Below are 15,679 nucleotides of genomic sequence, written 5' to 3'. Positions count from 1 at the left end.
GACGACGCCGCGGTCGTCATCTCCGTCAGAAAAGCGGCGCCTATAGTCTTGCTCTGCTATGCACGCAGGAATTTGATATTTGTCATATCACTCATTGATGCTGTTTATATTATTATTATTGAAAAAATATATATATCAGTATTCTTTTAATTTGTGCTGTGCAATGAAAATGACTATACGTCTACTCAAATAAAAATGGCAGCTCCAAATCAAATGAATAAATGAGTATGACAACAGGAGAAGCAAGAAACAATTTTGATGAAATGACGTAATTTACTTGTGAACAGAACATCGGATCGATAGGTAATACATTAGCCGATACATTTTCAGTGAAATAACGATAATTGAAATATATGTCAAAAAATAATAATATTTCATTAACATGGTGCTATTCGAGTAAAAAAAGAATAATTTGATTTAAAATGACGACAAATTAAGAAATATTTTGACAGAATATCGGAATTTCATGAAGTAGGAATAATCCAGTAAACCACATGAGCTTTAGGTTAAATATTATTTTGTCAGGATTTGTCATGAAACCGGCAAAATTCGAGAGTCATTTGTTTTGATAGGCCTGATATGTTTTGTTTACTTGGGTGTCCTCAATTTTACAATGGCACTTGTTTTATATTACTAAAGTATATAACCATTATAACATTACGGATTCGACTTGATAATGCTTTAACACCTATGCGATCCGATGCTTCATTGTCACTTTCTTTATTTTAGAGTGTAATAGTGATATTATATACCGGTTGATAGTAGGGGTACTGCTAGGGGATTAGAAAGGTTCGATGCCCGAACTACTGTATGCGATGGAGCTAAAAGAAACGATAAAAACAGAGATGCAAATATCTACATGTTAAGAATATTTATTTCTAAACAACGCATATCTTACGCATGCATTAATTAATAACGTTTTCCCCATTTCAACTGTTTTTATGGAAATACATTTAAGTGCATACTCTAGTATTAAAGCAAACAATGCATATACATATTATTATTCTCAATATCCTCTATAAAAACGAATGTTAGCGCTAGATACCCTATTTTATCAGTACTTATCGTTGGAATATTTGAAATTAAAGGAAATAACAATTTGAAATGCTCTTAAACTTTAGGTTATTCCAGTGTATTCTTTTATTCATTCTTCGAATATATTTTTTTTTTGTATTATTACCATTTGAAAGCACGGAATATAGTATCGCTACTACCCTTGATCCCCACTGTATTATAAATGTTTGCGCTTGTTACCCCACGTGTAATTACTACATACAACATTATTCCTTTAAAAAAAGTGCTTACCTACATCCATATAAATATACGCTGGCCTAAATGTAAATTATAAACATATGTTTCTGATAGTCGGTATTACTACTAAAAGGAATGGGCTTGATGACATGCGTACAGGGGGCCGTTGCAGAAAGAGTTGCAATCGATCGCAACTCTCAAAATCATGCGCAACTTGATTTTCAACCAATCAACAGCGCGCATTTGGGACTTGCATTTGATTTTTTTGACTTGCGTTTAAACGCAACTCTTTCTGCAACAGGCCTCGGGTGGGTGTTTCGTAAAGCTGTTCGTAAAGTTACGAACGACTTTGCCCACGACTGGAACATGTTCTTACAGGTCATAACTCAATTACGCAATGATATCACATAGCAAAAGAAAGGATCACCAGTCGTGCGTAAAGTCGTTCGTATCTTACGAACAGCTTTATTAAACACTCACCAGGGGGGTGTTTCACAAAGATTTAAGTATGACTTAGAGTCGCACTTAAATGCCTAGTTGCGCGCAGTATAAAAGGCGTGACAGCATTGGTCAGATCATGCCAAGAGGACGCGCACTACTGCGTATTGATCAATAAGATTGCGCGTTGCATATCATGTACGCGTCGACATTTAAGTGCGACCTAAGTCATACTTAAATCTTTGTGAAACACCCCCCTGGTAACTAATCCAGGTTATGTTTAGAATATTATGTTAAGAATACAACGGATATCAACATGATTAAAGTGGCACGAACACAGTGCGGAACAGAAGATTTCGAATGCAGGTGAGCAATAGTTATAAAATAGTGACAATAGTTAATCGGTTAAAACCACAGACCATAGCAATCAACAGGTAAAGAAAAGAAGGCTTTCTCAACCGACTAAATAATCTAATGGAGATATATACTTAGCTGAAAAAAACAGATGTTTTCTATACGTCGGACATTTTTTTTTACAGTAGTCATTGTTATTCATCTGGAGATATCTGCTTAAAAAATGACTCGATTTCATGCTGTTGTGCCTAACCCTTTATTTTTCAACAACGTTTTTTATTCGGCTAAACATAGAGCATGCATTGTTTTGTTGTTTTTTATAGACTGGTGGCATATCAAACGTTTCAACTACAAAAATGGTCACAAAATTGAACTAATGCGATATCACATACATGGTATAATGTAGATTTACAATACCTGTAGCGATTCGTAACTCTGAGAAGTTCCCATGTCCGACGGCATTCCCTGCTGATATTCGGATGAGGTAGGTGGTAAGAGGGCGAAGATGAGTCAGAACAAAGCTATTTCCTATAGATGGGATCAAACAAAAGTTTCAGAACAATGCGATTACATTCGTTTTTCTACCGTATCCGTCCCGTTTGACATAAGTCGGGGTAAAATATTATTTGAATTCTGCTGCGAATTTTTGCTAGAAGAAAAATACCGAGTCCTTGTAAATTCAAGATGTAGTCGTTGCTGTAAGACCTTGAGGTCAGAACATGCCGTTCACAATTCGGCGCCATTACCACGTCTATTATACGTAGCTAAAAACACCTTTAGTCCATCATTTAGTGACTGCAAGCTTTTGTGCTTTATACATGTATATACATTGGCGGCGGAAGCCAAAAACTTTAGGAGGGGACAACCAACAATTTTTTGACAAAAAAAAAAAGGTTCTCAACCCAACAATTTTAGGGGGACGTATGAAAATAAAGTATTTTCAGGAGGGGACAACCAACAATTTTTTGACATGCAAAAAAAAAAACAACAAATTTAGGGGGGACCGTCCACCCCCCCCCTCCTCAAATTTAGGGGGGACACGTCCCCCCCCCCCCGCCGCCTATGTGTATATACAAAGGGTTTTCTGATCCCTATTGCATTGTCAATGCTAATCAATAAAAGGATTACGCAAGAGACGTTGCAAGGAAAAGTGGGTGTGTTTAGGGTCTTTTCACACGTGAATCTTGAATCATCATTGTAATGGTGATTGCGTGCTTCGTGATTCTAATCATGTTCTAGTTTCGTTTAACACGTGCTAAAGACTCGTCCCTAGCTTTATTTTTCACTGGAATCATCATTCACATCACAAATTTATGTACCGTGTGAAATGGCAGATAAGATAGACCAAGTCCTCGGTTGCCGTTTTCTATGGTATCTTTTTTTTTACTATACCCATTGTATTCTTCCTTGAGAGTCCCACGGTTGTGACCGCCACAGATGCAGTAATCTGAAGTCCTATCAATCTATAGGATACGTGGTCAAAAGAGGTCCCGGCTATTGTTAAGATGCATTTTCTATAATAGGCCAATATTATTGTGTACGCAAGTTTAATAATGAAGTGATACACGGACACGGGAATTAGTACATACCAATATCAAATCGACGAACTTGGACTTGTGGCGAAACATATGGCTGTTGGATCTGGTCAAGTGGTGGCTGGTCCTGGAACCCATTTCCGTTTTCATACAGCTGCCTTTCCGTCGGGAAGTCCTGTCTGATTAAGGCTGGCCCTTCCTCATCCTGGACATCATTGAGAAGGAATTGGGCCGGGCGACTCTGGCGGAGGTTCCCCATCATGACAGGATGGTAAGCCACGTGAAAATAAAGGAGGGGAAATCCCCGAGCTGCCACGTGTGGCGGGTCGAGCAAGATCTGTATCGTGGTGTCTGTGATCCTACCAGGCCGGATGTGGCGGGGAACGGGTGGAGGCTCTGACAAGAAAACGCAAGTACTTTATGTTTCGTGTGATGTTGAATGCTATTACAACATTTCATTTCATGACGCAAAAATTACCTTAAATAAAACTTTAAATTGTCAAATCTATGATCGAAATTCTGTTGTGACAATCCAAAAAGAAAATTGCTTGTACATAAAAAAGTGCGTTAAGGCCGGGATCCATCAATGCACGAACTAAAATGAGAATGATACATTCTTTATTAATATTGTAGGATTTCATGACTGTTATGTGAGACAAATACTTTCCAGTTATCATGATCATTCTTTGCCATTTTACGGGCATTTTCAATACGTTTACTGCATTTTAAACCTTCCTTTCGTCGCAGAGCGAAAACACCTCATATTGGTTGGACGTCGATTATTTTGTTTTGCGGCGCCATTTTTTTTTCTACTACATACCTGCTCTGGAGAGAACAATAGCGTGTTGGCTCCTTCCCAAATTATTGGATGCATGGCATCTATACGTCCCAAAGTCCCTGGCTTGGGGAGTTATCTGAATAATAATAGAATATCACAATTAGATTGTCAGGTATCTTCATGACAAGTGGCTGAAACAAAAATGATCGAATAGAATTCAGACCACTTGTTCAGGACCGTTGTTTCAGGTATCAAGTGACCATGTAACACTTTCATGCCTCTTGAGACCTCATTTGTTCACTGCTACCACCCTGCCTGTGGGGAATCTAGATGTAGGACTATGGTATGCCAATGTTGTACAGAGCACACACTTTTAAAAAATCATTAAAATATCACTTTTGTGACCAAAATTACTAATTTCCATACAGTTGCAATTTATTTTTAATTAGTAACTTAAGAATATTTTTTTCATTCACCAGCACGCTCAAAAACTTAAATTTTGGGCATATATTTGTGTGCGCCCTCTATTGGTGGAAAGTAAAATGGCAAGAAAATTTTCATTTTTTTATCTCTATTTTTAATTAAGAAAAAAAATGATTTAAAGAATCAAATTTAAATAAGAGCCAAGTTGTATGAATAATAGGTGTATTGGAAACTGTCAGTGTAAAAAAAATCAAGCATTTGCCCCAAAGAAAAAGAGAAAATAAGCCAAACATTGCCACCTTTATTTTGCCACACATGGAGATATATCTGAGAACAAGGTTATATTATAACCTTGTTCATTGAATGAGTGCTTGAGACCTCATTTGTTGCTTCGAGAATGTATCTTTACGACATTTCTATTCACTTAATGATTGATAATAAAATGGCCATTTGAGACAGGTGCATGGTGAAGGTCAACTTAATCGTTCAAAGACTTGATCGCAGACATTCTGAAGCCAAGAAATTTGCCAATATTTGGCGGTGTCCCAAGTTAATGTTCATCCTTTTTGCCACTATTTTACCCCCCCCCCCAAAAAAAAAAATATAATAATAATAATAAAATATATATATATAACTTAAAATGCACTTTTCCCTTCTGATTTCACTTGTGACTTTTGCAGGAAAACTTTTTTTGTTGCCACTTTAATTCAAATTTTAATGACAGGTTGAAACACAGTCATGATGAAAAATATAAACTTCTCTCTCCATTTGTTCATGTTTAAGTACAAGCTTTACACCATATTTATAACCTTATATATCCTTTTTGCATTCTGTGTACATTTCACGAAAACAATTTTATTTAATCATGATCCTCCGAAACATGAGAAATACCCCGTTTTACATTTTACGCCAATCCTAAGATAATAGTCATTCCTTTGAATACGGAATTTATAATAATAATTATATTAATAATAGTTATAGCATAATAGTAATGATAACAAAATTATAATATATGATAATATACAAAATTGATAAAGCGCTTTATACAGTGCGTAAAAAAAAGTTTACAATTTGAAAAAGCACTGGGAATAAAAAAAATATACAACATGCTGGTAATTTTATCACATATATTCTTGGGTTTGGGTCTCATCTATCCAATGAAAGTAAAAGTTTTGACAGAATGTTACACTTGCGTGAGCACTGCCCATTTTTGTAAAGCTCGTGGAAATCTGTTTGCGCAGAAATGCTTGATTTCACGCTGTGTAAAAGGGAAAGGGCGAAATCAAATAGTGCGAAACATTTCTCATCAATTTCCCTTGCACTTTTAGTCAATTGAAATTAAACGGATACATTCAAGCATTTTTTAACAATTTTACCATCCAAATCGACATTTCAACACTTAGTAGCACAACCTTTGCCCTTTTTTTTCTGCCAGCTGGATCTGAGGACATAATTGAATCTGAACAAAAGTTTATTTAAGACATCTCCAGCATTTTCACTAAATTTGTATCATTTAAAGTGGGTTTACATTTCATTTTTTATTTAATACTTGTTTCTCCACACTTTTCCCAAGCTTGACAATGATTAACAAAATGAAAATGAAGCCTAAGCCATTTCATGTAAATCACAGCTCAGTTTAAAACAAATACTGTCACGATAGCTTCTGTGTGTGGGGGAGTTGGGCGCAATGCAGTCTTCGAAGTGTTTTTGGCAAGGAAAGAAGTTAAAAAAAGGTAAAATATATCATCAGATCAATTTTACTAGCTAAATTCCTCGTGTTCTTCATGATTAAGTTCTACTTTTACTCGCACATCTATTTTAAAGTTCTGTGCAAAATTATTTTTCACTTTTCAAAAGTATGTGGTGCTCACTCAAGCGGAAATAGTTTTTAACAGTTATATCGTCATTTGCTTAAGTGGATCTGTACCAATGTTAAAATGTGGAAAAATCGTCAGGATATTACAAATATATAATTTTACGGGATTTTTTGTAAGAGTGAACTTTTTTTGATACACACTGTACAATAGTTTCATTGCTAAGAAAGAAAAAAGCAAGAACTAAGAATATACAAGATATCCAAGTAAACGAACAACAAAGAATCCGAATGCGAAAACCTCATTTAAAACAAATCAATCATGCATACATCGGTGTATATATAATATAAAAACAAAGGTTCGATGTACTTGTATACATGAGGAAATTTAAATAAATCTTGATAATCAAGACTATACACGACTTAAAAAACTAAACACAATATCATTAGCAATGCAAGTTAACTGAGGAGTAAACATTCATTCAAAGTACGATGGAAGGGAAAGAATGGATGGTGAAGCGTATCAAAATAGATCGGACAGTTCTAATGATTACAACACCGATTAGCCGATGGCTGCACTATTCAGAACGCAAGGATCACCATGTTGTCTGATCATGTGCTATTGATTAGACGGAGGCCGTTTCCCATGAAACATGCATGATACGCGCAATCCTGCTTTCCTTTCGTCATACTCATTTGTTTAGTTAAGTAGATGAGTACATGCTAAAGTGTCATGCCTCAGTCATACAAACAAAAAGATAAACAATAAAAAAGACCCCAATCGACGTATGGCATGTACGGCTTACCATTGGAAATTATATATATTTGGTCGGTAGAGGACGCATTTTATACTTGTTATTGTAACAAATTTGAAATGGCAGTTAAACGCTACTGAAATCGTTCAATCTGATTGGCTGATGGTTAACTTATTACAGAAACTGTGCATTGATTACCATAATATCTTTTTGAAACGGAACACTGGAGTAGGTTGGGTCAGCATGATGGTGGCATCAACCCACTTGCGACTGACCAGTCATTACAGCATTTACAAGGAAACCAACAATTAAACGAGCTATAAATACAACACAAATCAATTAAGGAAGAGACACTGTGTATTTCCAAGGTGAACATCTGTTCCCAGGTGTTTCAACCGTTGACCATTAATAAGAATAACATGACACATAGTCGTAAACTTTACTTTCCCTTTCATTATGTTGTCTCAAAAAAAACATGAAGGTCTTGATTTGAGGCAATTACGCCACGTTCAGTTTGATAAAACAGGAATGGGAACATGCAAATAGGCATGTATTCAGATTATAAAAAAACGTACATTTCATTTCCAGTAGAAACATTTCAATTCACTGATAATAAATATCTGTGTTGTTCTAAGGTAATGAAACGTTCAGAGCTCAAAAGTTATGACAATAATGACTTTGCAGTAGCTGTTAATACAATTTTCCACGCTTTCATCAAATGAGTAGAATGAGTACCTGAATCATCATGATCATACAATATTCATATCGCAGTGTATACCCGGGACCCGTTATGCATACAAAAATATTACAAATAATGTAGCTTTTGTCAATATGTTGATTTCAATGCAAACCCCGATTGGGATTTGCTGCTAAGCCCCGTTGTCATGGTAGTTACTATACAATTAAAGTTCCCAAAAGTCTTTTAAATATAAGGTAACGATCCTTGTTATTGCATTGTAATTATTTGCACGTGTCTAGATATTTGTAATGTTTATCGGCATCATCATGTGTGTTATACTTGTAACATATACACTGTAAAAAAATGAAGTTCCAATTTAGCACTTACAGTGCTTGTATAGTCACTGCACTACGAGTGCGGATTTTCTAGTTCAAATTTAAACTAGAAAATCAGCACTAGTGCAGTCACTATACAAGCACTGTATTTTTTTTTACAGTGTATAGTTTATATTGAAACGCGATAGACATGGTCCTATATGACTGTATTGTTTGCGAAGTGCTTGCCCTGTTGCGCTTGCCATTAACACGTGCTTACCGATAAAGTGCTAACGCCATCTTGGTACTGTCTACTTGCTCTTCTTGTGACCGATCTCCCATTGATTGTCCACGTGATGTAAGGAGGCGGGAAACCACTCCATGCACAGGTCATGTTCACCATCTGAGAGTGGTAACCGTACACCTGTGTGTCGGACCGGTCTGTCTGGAGGAATGGTGCATCTGCGTGATGTAAGATCGAGAAACGATAATTGTCTGTCAAAATATGAGTCTTGTTTACGCCATACAGTTTACATGGATAATTATGGAATGACATAGCGTTATTCGTTTTACACGCGCAAGTCTGGAGTACCAAAGTTATCTGTTCCCCCAACTGTGTATTTCATATAATTGTCTGCATAAAGTTAAGTTTACAAATTTGCCCTTATTCAATGTTTAATTAATTGTTTTGAAATTGCATCGTTTCACTTTGTTTGAAGTGGGAATCAATGCAAAACTAGTTAAATTGGTGTTCACATTTCTAACCTAATAAATTGTGTTTAGTCAGTGTTAATATTTTAATGTGAAAGGATAAATGATGTATAGGCCAACCATTTAATATACGGATTTGTAATATTGAAAATATTTGAAACAAATACACATCAAAATAACATAAATTATTTGTTAGAACCACGAATATGGTTTTCTCCCTTGATTTTATAAGTTCGTTCACCTTACCACATGGCATCTAATCGCCTCATTTGTAATTGCTAAAAATAATCTGCGTTATATAGTCCACGAACCATATATAGAATAAATGAATATCAATGTGACCCGCCTGTGGCAAGTGGCTTCATATAGGAAACATCGTTGACAGACATTTATGGTAGCGCAGCAAATATTTCAGTTTTAATATGCCTCTTACAGTGTGCATACGATCTGTTTAACCCAACTGCTCCATAAAGTAGCGGATACTTTAAAATTAATGTTAAGAAAACAACATTTAAATGACATATCAAACCTATTCTGAAGACTCTCCGAAGAACTTGGTTATGAATATTAATTTTAAAATCAAAAGACATTAGTCTTGGATTTATGGCGAGAAAAGGAAACACTACAAATCGGCAAGGTTTCAGTTACAAATTATAAACATGTATCAAGTGTATTGTGACTGGTGACAGGTTAATCACAATGATCAAAACCATTGCAAATTTATGCAAAACACTATGTAATAATGTGTAAAATGCATGCCCATATTTTATCTAAAGCTCCGCTTTTTTAAGGTAGAAAACCAACAGTATTAGCTTTCGCAATCGCCTAATCAGGTGTTCCTAGCCATTTAAGTATTCTAATATGTGCAATAAGGATCGTGCTCGTCCCCTAGTCAGCACCTAGTGTTAGATGAATAGTAAATGGGCCCGTGCATTGCGATGTGAAGGACGTCGTGTCTGAGGGCTTCTTATAACACTGTCTATACAGGATGCAAATACCTATGCGTCTTGCCATGATCTATGCGTCTTGCCATGATCGGCGCGTGCATTCTGAGGCTGGGTTTTAGAAAACCCGCTAAAACATCCTTGTCATTGGCAGTTAAAATCAATTCAGCACAAGCCAGACAGTATCACAGGTTGTTAGGATGCCCCCAAACACCCACGAAATAGGCTAAAGGAAGTTAACACTTGAAAGACCACGGACGGAGGGTGGAGCTCTCAGCCCCAACCCATGACGCATACTTCCTCGCATACTCCTTGATATTAACTTAATATGATCACCATGAGTTGTGGGTTTAATGGAGAGGCTATACAGCGATTGTTTCGGGGGAATGAAAATAGTACCAGGCACCTATCCCCATACCTAGAAATGATCTCTTAATCTATCCATGGATGATAATAGAATGTTTATAAAAATGCTGACGAGCATACCGGCAACAACAAAACTACATGTATAACAAATTTCCAAAAATGACGCGGAATATCTTCAAAAATAATTTCATCAATTGCGCACTATATAGTCACGTTTCATTTAAGGCGATTAATTTTAATATAAGAAATAAAGGAACTAAAGGAACCCAAAGGAACTAAAGGAACCCAAAACTCGTACAAAAACAGGTGATCGCACAATTAGTGTTACTGCTTCTAAAGAGTGGAACACTTACCCACTTTCATTAAATCATCAAACTCTTCAGATCAATTCAAAAAACTTCTAAAACATCCCTCTTTTCCGGTTAATTTCTTTTGAATGTATTTTTATTGTAATTATTATGTACTCTTGTTTTAATCTAGTTTGTAAAGCTGTGATGTAGTTAACTATGGAGAGCGTACTAAATGCTAGTTGTTATTATTATTAAGGATCAAAATGCTTACAAAGAAAACATAAAGTAGGAAGATAAACTATGATTTCTCAGAGGGCCTATTCCTACGAGATACAACATCGTTCTATCAATCTGAGCATTGTAAAAATGGTATACTATATACCAAGGAGTTGATACTACTAATCATTTTGTATAAATAGATGGATAACATCAAAACAACCTGGCTCAGAACAGATCGCATGGAATGATCGTGAAGAGGGCTACATCCAACAGTGGATGAACTCTGCCTGAAATTCATCGACAATTAATCAGGTGTGATTTGGGCACGATGCGTATTAATTGAATCAAATATCTATGGAATGTTTTATTTGCGTTATGTCTATAATGCGTTACGGTTTCATTCCATGTGAAAGGGGGCATCTTGCGTTCACTGCTCTAACTCTCACGATATATGTTTCCTGGGCTAATCATTTGATTTCCTTATTATAAATTAAGGTATGATGTAATCAGCTGGATTTCTAGGCTAAGAGAGTAGAATTGTCTTGTGATATAAAAAAGCCCTAAACATATTTCCCATCATTTTAGTATTCACCAATGCGATTTTTTTCATTTACTCTCTTCACTTTTTGCATAAAAAGGCAATCGATTGCATATTTTTTAATCGTTTCACAACCCAATATTGCTTGAAAGTGATTTCAATAATTTGTGAACTTCCCCATAAATTCCAAGGACACACAGATACTGTCTCCTTACATTCAATACTGCAAGTATGTATTCCGTATTTACTAGTGTATATTAATTACCCTTGTCACGATGCAGAGCTCTATAAGGAAGAAACAATACGTCGCACAAGTATTATTGTGATTCGCGTAATAAACAATACTTCTAGATTTTTCGTCCAGATTCTACATTTTGTCTGGAGAGATTTCAATTGTCAGGGTAGCCTAGACAGCTTTCTCTAGGTTCTAGCACGAAAAGTGCATAGTCTATACAAGAAATACATAAAAAAATGACATAACATATGATATTCGAGTAAATAAAATCAAAGTCATCAACCACTCACCTAATCACCATGTACTCTGATTCGTTTTTTGTTCAACCAAACTGCCAAATGTGGTGAATTGGATGCAAATTGTCATATTACAAATGATTAAAGATTCTAAATCGTCCTAAGAACCAAACAATGATTTGCAAGAATTCTCCAGTAATCGTCATCGATTCAATATGATTACCCCCCTCCTCATGGAGAGATCAGCGAGGAAGCAACAACATATAATGCTTTGGGAATAATGTCAATGGTATTCATCTACACGTAAAGTAACCTATCTTACCAGACATTGCTCATCAGAGAAGCCTTGAGATTGACTCCAACACTGTTTTCTTTGGCCATCCGACCAAAATAAACATATTCTACCATGTCCATGTAAGGTGAACCAATTCATACTTTCAGTTGGAATTAACAAGATTTTGATTGTAACCTCGCATTCAATCGAAAGACTTGTAGTTGATTTCAGATACTGAAGTTGGTTGCAACTTATATCAGGTGTTTGACAACTAACCAATAAATTCCTTGACCGTAATCATTCTTGGTTCTTTTTTCAAATCAATATTGCAAGTATCCTTATGCATCAGTGCATATTACCCCTCTCTTCATGGAGAGATAAGTGAGGAGGTAACAACATAATTCTTTAAATATTATCGTGCCTCGTGTTAAGAACAATATATTATGGAGCGTTTTAGCCCAGTGGATTAGTCTCCGGACTTTGAAACAGAGGGTCGTGGGTTCGAATCCCAGCCATGGCGTAATTTTCTTCGGCAAGAAATTTATCCCCACGTTGCTGCACTCAACCCAGGTGAGGTGAATGGGTACCTAACAGGAATTTATTCCTTGAAACGCGTGTGCGCTGTAATCATAGTAATTACGGCTTCCGAGCTACAACGGGGGTAATGATATCAAAGTCCCTTGAGAGCGCATACTGTTTATTATTGTTGCTATTATTATTATTATCATTAAAAGATTCTGCACATATTATTTGTCTATCTTAACTCATTTAGATCGTCATAAAAGCATTGGCAGTGGTTTAACCATTGTTTTATTATGGACTCTGCACACAATCGTAATTGTACATAATTTACCCATTTCATATACCACGGAAATGCTCATTGGATAAAACTTGACCGTTTTTTTTTACTGTATTTAGCAATCAATTGTAAGTCTTGCAATTAATTTCAGATCATGTTACTTACTTCCGATTGCATTGATTACCCTTGATTTCTTATTCCAATCAATAATTCAAGTAGACCTTTCTATCATTAATGGACATTACCCTTGCCACTATGGAGAGAGACGTCTGGAAGAAACAACATATTGCATTGCAATTGCAAGATATTGATTTCACAAGCTGAAACTCCCTGCAATTGATTGCGAGATTTGGGAAGTTAAAACAAGAAATTAAAAGGACGAACTGCAATTTGTAGATGCCACTGCAAGATCAGAAGAAATATGATATTTCCCTGCCTACTAGTCTGAATCGGCATCGAATAGATACTACTTTATTTGCTTTACGTGACAAAGATGCAACAGTAGTCATTGTCAGATTGGATGTTGATTTGATGATCTTAGCAATAAAGAATAAGACTCTCTTGATCATGATAATAAGTACGTGACCCGCATGAAAATGAGTTACTGTATACAGCCATGTGCCTAGTTGTTATTGTAAAACGCATGAGATCAGTTTCGATTTCATATCTAAAGACGATGAGATAATATCTGTCTACATGCATATCATATTTCTAAAACTTAGTAGAGTTGCCATGAACATTATGAATGTTAAGCATGATGACTGAAACATGGTGATTCGATATACGTGTAGGCCTATTGACATAAGTTATGACTGTTTCTGTTACATATTCCGAAAGAAGAAAATTCGACTTAATTACAAATTCGGGAAAAATAGAGATAAATTTTGGATTTCTACCAATTAACCCTTTTACACTAATCTGCCAATCTAAACTGATGACATGATCTTCGGTAATTTATTGTTTGGTAAAGCAGGATTTACTCAGTGAAATTAAATACCATTCCTATGTAATGTGTGACCTGCCACCCAAAACCAACAATGTGCCGACCAAAATGAATATTACGATTTTTTTAGTGAGCTTGAAAATTAATTTCCTAAGCTTTAAAATGATCATGTATAATATGTTGAAACTGACCAATAATAACAATTAAAAGTGATTGATTGAATGCAGAGGAAATTCGGCAAGAGCTTTAAAAATAAGGAAAAAGCGAGGTTTAAGGTTGACTAAAGTACTATTTTGGCTATTTACAGAGAACCTTACCTGGCGACTTACATGTATTTTTGGTTTTGTGATGGTAGGTCAAGTATATGTCTTAGAAGAGTCGAGCTTACAATGCCGAACAGCTCTACCAGGTCTCTGTGACCAAACAACTACTTCACACTATACTTTTATATCGTAGAAGGCTTGATACACTTGTGGTCATCAGTCTTTTGAAGCTGTGATTGATGAAACTTATATTGAAATGCAAACATTCTCCATAAACATTCATAAAGCTGTTACATAAAAGGTGACCTAGCTAACACTACACAGACAGAATCATTATATCGACTTTTTTGTTTTAAATACTTTTTATATTATATACATAAACACAACTTTAATGAATTGTTATCATACTTACGTTTTACGTTTAAGCTCATCGGCTGTGAGATGACAGCGAGGGAGTTTCTAGCCTCACATATAAACCTTCCGCCATCGGATATTGATGCTATCCGTACTGATAATACCCGGCCTGCTGATACTCGACGACCATTAGGGAGAAGTTGACCCGGGTTTGGCCTCCTCCAGGAGATAGTCGGTTCCGGATCTCCGGTAGCATTACATTCTAGCCGAACCGTTGACCCGATGGTTGTTTCTACTGTTGGTGTGATATATGCTATAGATGGGGCTATAAATGAAAATAATGGAGCAAATGTGGTCATTATTGCGTTTTGCTCTGGTATAATGAGGTAGTGTTTGCAACACTATGCAGTCGCATTCAGGAACGTAGAGAACATAAGATTCTCAAAAGCCTTACATGATGAAGCAGTCATTGTCGAAAATCGGTGAATCGGGATATCCGTGTCGTGGACGACATGTTTTTCAATCTTTCGTCAGCTTAGAATTTTACAACGATCAACTTTCCCGGCTTACGAATTTGAGACAAAGACCTCTCCGCTCTCAATTGTGATTTGACGGGCATTTTCAATACATTTTATATCTTGTAGAATCCGTCGGCATTGATTTGCGGAAAGTCGCTATTATAACGTTTAATCGGACAAACAATACTCCAAGTAATGCAAATCTCCCCTAAAAGACATGATTTATCTGTATATTCCCGAATGCTTTGTTCTTCATATCACAGGCGTTTGTTTTACCCCCGAAAAGTATATTTACCGGAAAACAAACAATAGCATTGTTATTCATCTATGTTTGATGGAAAACCTCAGGTCTAGGTGAATGGTCTGCAATGGATTAATATCCATAACCTTGTTCCTTAACAGAAACGAACCAATTCATATTAATATATACATTTATTATGTATTTTTACAACAAATATGAGCGTATTTTGATGTCTATTATTCATCACAATCCTTTAGGTAATAACAATCTAAGATGTTTTGAGGTGCATATATAGTTTTGAATGCAGTTATTATTGAATTTATGGCGAGCGAGCAGTTCGTGCCCTCACAAAAAAAAACATAAGTCAACCCAATTTGACAAGCGAGCAGACTACCCGCTTGAATATTG

At 35.9% G+C, this 15,679-nt stretch overlaps 1 protein-coding gene across 2 annotated transcripts in view; it reads right to left on the bottom strand.

Moving 5' to 3' along the window:
- LOC121420312 (ephrin type-B receptor 3-like) overlaps nt 1-15,679 on the bottom strand; it is a 43,492-nt gene that overhangs the window by 16,889 nt on the left and 10,924 nt on the right. The window contains exons 3-8 of one of the 2 annotated variants that reach the window (XM_041614897.1): nt 14,571-14,837; nt 8,621-8,802; nt 4,399-4,492; nt 3,633-3,974; nt 2,461-2,571; nt 753-821 (exon numbers count right to left, since the gene is read on the bottom strand). In XM_041614897.1, coding sequence (XP_041470831.1) covers nt 753-821; nt 2,461-2,571; nt 3,633-3,974; nt 4,399-4,492; nt 8,621-8,802; nt 14,571-14,837 — 1,065 coding nt within the window. The remainder of the gene's footprint in view (nt 1-752; nt 822-2,460; nt 2,572-3,632; nt 3,975-4,398; nt 4,493-8,620; nt 8,803-14,570; nt 14,838-15,679) is intronic. The other variant, XM_041614898.1, reaches the window with a different exon arrangement.

Source organism: Lytechinus variegatus, chromosome 8 (assembly GCF_018143015.1).
Source record: "Lytechinus variegatus isolate NC3 chromosome 8, Lvar_3.0, whole genome shotgun sequence".
Taxonomy (NCBI): Eukaryota; Metazoa; Echinodermata; class Echinoidea; order Temnopleuroida; family Toxopneustidae; genus Lytechinus; species Lytechinus variegatus.
The sequence above is the reverse complement of the archived record's forward strand: the minus strand, read 5'-3'. Positions and strand labels throughout refer to the sequence as shown.